The sequence below is a fragment of the Anneissia japonica genome, unplaced genomic scaffold (genome assembly GCF_011630105.1).
Source record: "Anneissia japonica isolate Jap-2015-1 unplaced genomic scaffold, ASM1163010v1 scaffold724_len3256291_cov202, whole genome shotgun sequence".
In the NCBI taxonomy this organism is placed as follows: Eukaryota; Metazoa; Echinodermata; class Crinoidea; order Comatulida; family Comatulidae; genus Anneissia; species Anneissia japonica.
The window spans coordinates 743,380-747,573 of record NW_022744966.1 but is presented as its reverse complement, the minus strand read 5'-3'; the positions used below and the strand labels follow the sequence as shown (position 1 = coordinate 747,573).

General features: G+C 37.1%; 1 protein-coding gene across 2 annotated transcripts in view; it reads left to right on the top strand.

Annotated features, from left to right (window-relative positions):
• Positions 1-4,194, top strand: part of LOC117119837 (dual oxidase-like) — a 51,611-nt gene that overhangs the window by 2,032 nt on the left and 45,385 nt on the right. For both annotated transcript variants that reach the window (XM_033264802.1, XM_033264801.1), the window contains exons 2-3: positions 2,583-2,618; positions 3,255-3,377. In XM_033264802.1, coding sequence (XP_033120693.1) covers positions 2,583-2,618; positions 3,255-3,377 — 159 coding nt within the window. The remainder of the gene's footprint in view (positions 1-2,582; positions 2,619-3,254; positions 3,378-4,194) is intronic.

Genomic DNA, 4,194 nt, shown 5'->3' with positions numbered 1-4,194 from the left:
AACGGCAGCCATTTTGAAATTCAAGATGGCCGCCATTTAAGATCAGTGAGAATATCACCATTGGACAGGTTGACATTGAAAATATAGGGTTTGTTGCCAAAATGATGTTGATATTTGCTCTAATGGCACAGTTGTTGTTATTTTTAATGTGAAAATGGCGGCCATTTTGAAATTCCAAAATGGCTGCCAAGGCAATCTCGGAAAAAATGGACCCTTGCATTTTTTGATTCACCATACCCAAAATATCCAGAAAATGCAATAAAATTGCTTTGGGCAAGCCTATCTCGCGAAATGACACTAGGGTCCACACTAGCTGTTTACATCTAATCCCACTGCTGGGCAAAGGCATATCCCAAATCACGCCATCTGTTTCTGTCTGTGGTATAACGTGTCCATGCTGTTGATCCTGTTGACTGTACAGACTGAGTACCAGCTTATCTCGCCAAAAGGTTTTTAGTCTTCCCCTTTTTCTTTTGCCATAGTGGTTGCCATTCATTTGTTAATCGACTACATCTATCGTCCTTTCTCCTTGCAAGATGCCCGGCCCATCTCCATTTGGTTCTTTTTGCAGTGACTATTACAGTATATCGTTTACCCTTTTTGTTTGTATGTGATAGACCTACCGTATGTCTTCCACGTTCTTTCATAGTTATTACATAGTAAATTTAGTATTGACAGATCCAATGTTTGAAACTATTTGTGTCCTGAAAGAAATATAAAATAAAAATTTAATTATACATAAATTCTGTACGTATGTATTTCATATGTAATTCCCGTAGAAAAATGTTTGTCAACATAACATTTGATCTGAAAATAGACTGACGAGTACGATGTGAACACATATTGGAATTTATTAGTGATTTCGAAACATTTAATCAAATAAAACAGAATAAATATCTTCATTACAGCAATATAAAGAAGGAAAACATATTGACGAATACGATATCAATGGATATGAACGCTTGGTCCAGTATATCGTATCCCAATCAATCGGTAGAGCACTACTGACGTTCCATACATGTTGAGCGCGACCGTTTTACAAAGTTGTAGAGAGTTGGTTGTCAGTTATGCAACTAGAAATAATTTAAGGAAGCCCTCTCAATAGGGCCATACGAAGTAATGGTATGTCTCACAGAAATATATTGTTGAAACCCATTTTGCCGAATCCTAGATTGACGAGTCCAATTTGCAAAAATCGAGTTTGCCGAATGCCAATTTGTCGACTTAAAAACCATGGATCCCATTTTGCCGAAACCCAGTTTGCCGAAACTCAGTGTGCCGAAACCCAGTTCGCCGAAAGTCCATCAAAAACTGTTAAACATTTCGAACAGCATGTAATTCACGATGGAGCACTCTCATATATACCGTTGACTGTGTCTGTAGGAAGTGGTGGGTGGAGCTAGCGGAATTGAAATTTTAGAAGCCATCCAACGCGATGCGATCACTGTCATTTGTAGGCTAGGCCTATATCAAATGGCTGCTTGTTATAGTATAATGATTATTTTTCTCTTTCATCGAAAATCAAACATTGATTAATAATGGGATGTTTTTAAAAGCACAGTATGCCATACTTTCGTACGACGGTGAAGGCACTATTCGGCAAACTGGGTTTCGGCGAACTGGGTTGCCATAATTTCAGTGAAATGGATTCGGCAAAGTAAGTTTCAGCAAAGTGGCCGTTAAATTTGGAAAACTGAGTTCCGCCAACTGGATTTTCACAAACTGCTCTGATACTGCTTAAAACCCTCTTACCGAACGCAAACCCTTCGAAAATCCCCTATCCAAACTTCAGTCCCCACCCCAACATTATACATATCCTGACCTCTTCCCATCTCCTTAACACTCCTCCCTTATAAGGTAACTGTCGGAATTTGGATGATGCTTTCGTAATGTTGTTTGATGAATGGAGTCGGGTAGATTCAAAGTACACCAGGATAATGGCAGCAGTCGGCCATATTTAACATATATATTGTTGGCGCAGAAAGTTTGCAACTTTGGTTGCAATTTTTATACGAGTTAGTAGGCTTATAGACGTATATGTGCAGTACTCCAATTAAAATGTCATTTTTGAACAGCCTGCCAGAACTTTCAACCAGTTACCGACGTCGACGTGGCAAACACTTTATGACTGCTAAGCCGTAAAATGATGATGTACAACACAAATCGTCGAAAACTCGGAGAAAAGCATTAAATAATAATAATAATAAAAAAACATTCAGAAAGAAATAAACGCAAGCAACTAATAGATAAAATATCGTTCAATGATTAAAAGTTCAAGAATGCAAACAGGTTGCATATTTAGGTAGGAAGTGCCCTTATGCCTCAAACGTGTTAGCTGGAGTGACAAAGATTTAACGGCGAGAGGCAGAAGCGACACCAAGTAAATCAAGCCTACGAAGCTCCTTGCGAAACACAACCGTTTGTACCGAACCCGTCACAGCGATTTGAACCTGTACCGTTTGTATTTTTTTTGCACCATAGGAACCAATAATAGATAATGCCGACGGTTCTACTCGCCCCATCACTTTCTTAATTTATCCAGAAATATATTTGAATTGATTTTTTAAAATTTATAATTACAGAGTTTACGACACAAGGACCGGATGATGAAGAAACTGGTATGTATAAGTACATCTTCAGTTACGTTGTGTAGATACCGGTAGGCTGTGTAAATATTGAGTGATGTTGAAATAATCGTAAATTCACACATGTAATTATTTTACAGTTTAGCAAACGTTAATAAATTGATAAAATTAATACTGTATAGTATAACCTTATAATAGTATGAATCTTCATTACTATTTTTATAGTAATTGTCTATAACAATTACTATCAACACTGTTTTACCCGCTTCTTACTTGGACTCGAATTCAACCTTGGCCATCAGGCGCAAGCTCGGTGGGCTAAAGGTATGATGCCATGCTAGTGATCTGGAGATCGTGGGTTCGAGTCCCACCCGAGAACAACTTGCGATTTTATTTTTTCGCAATTGTTTTCAATCGTACTGAGTATTCAGTACCGTACATTTCCACGTCAGGTAGGGAAAGATTACACTTATACTATTTTTATGTTATGCCAGATTATCGATACACTGTTACCTTGTTAATATATGAAAGAAAAATATATGTCTGTACTTTTACGTTGTTATTTTGATTTTTAAGCAACCTAGGCTTACATATGATTACTACTATGCTAATCCTTATGCACAATAAGTTAAAATACTTAGGTCACTTTTTAATTTAAAATAACCACAGGTAGTTGTAATAAATACCAATATACTTGCAATACAAATGAGCTAAAATGCATACCTTGGATGTGGAAGTGTGATGGTGCTAACGATTGCAACGATGGATCAGATGAAATTGACTGCCCCCATGGTGAGTCTGCAATAATAATATAATAATTTACAATTATATAGCGCATTGCATAGTGCGCCTAAACACTTTACACAAAATTATAAAACAATAAGCAATAAGACTTTATTTTAAGATATATATATATATTGCTGTACGTACACAACATTATTTTACACAACATATATTTCAATTGACAATGATACTTTTGTCTGGTTTCACCTAGTCAGCTGCAGGCGACTGGGTACTGTTTTCTTAGTATTATTATTTTTCTTCTCATTCTTGTTCTAAACCAAACTTAGTAAGTAGAACCGGTGTCGAATCCCATACCCGCCTGTTTCTGCATTTTAAAAGCGCCAGCGAACATTGCGTTGTTATTTTTTTTAAAAAGTTTTTTAGTGACGTAATCCAGGCGTTTTTGGCTTCACTAAAACCAGCCAATGAGCAGTCCAGTTATTATAATAGAGATCAGTGATTGGCATAAGGCAGCGTCTTTATGGCGTTCATGGATTTGGGATCAAATGTCATTAAGGGGGTCATTATTCTTTCTTTCTATTAACATTTCAATACGCTATAAGTGGCAAACGATTGGGCCGATGTCAATCAAACTTGGTCGAACACCTCCCATACACGGGGTTTTCACAGCTCAGGGTTAAATGTTACATAGGGGTCATTAGAGTCAAAACTCTAAAAATTAATCAAAGTCTATTTCTGTCACAAATAACATAGCACAACAGTCTTTTCACATGCATTGGCATATGGCAATGTGGTTATTTAGACTGGGTTCCTATGGGGTGCCATACGCAGCAAAAGTCCATGTTAAAATCAAAATGTAATTGCA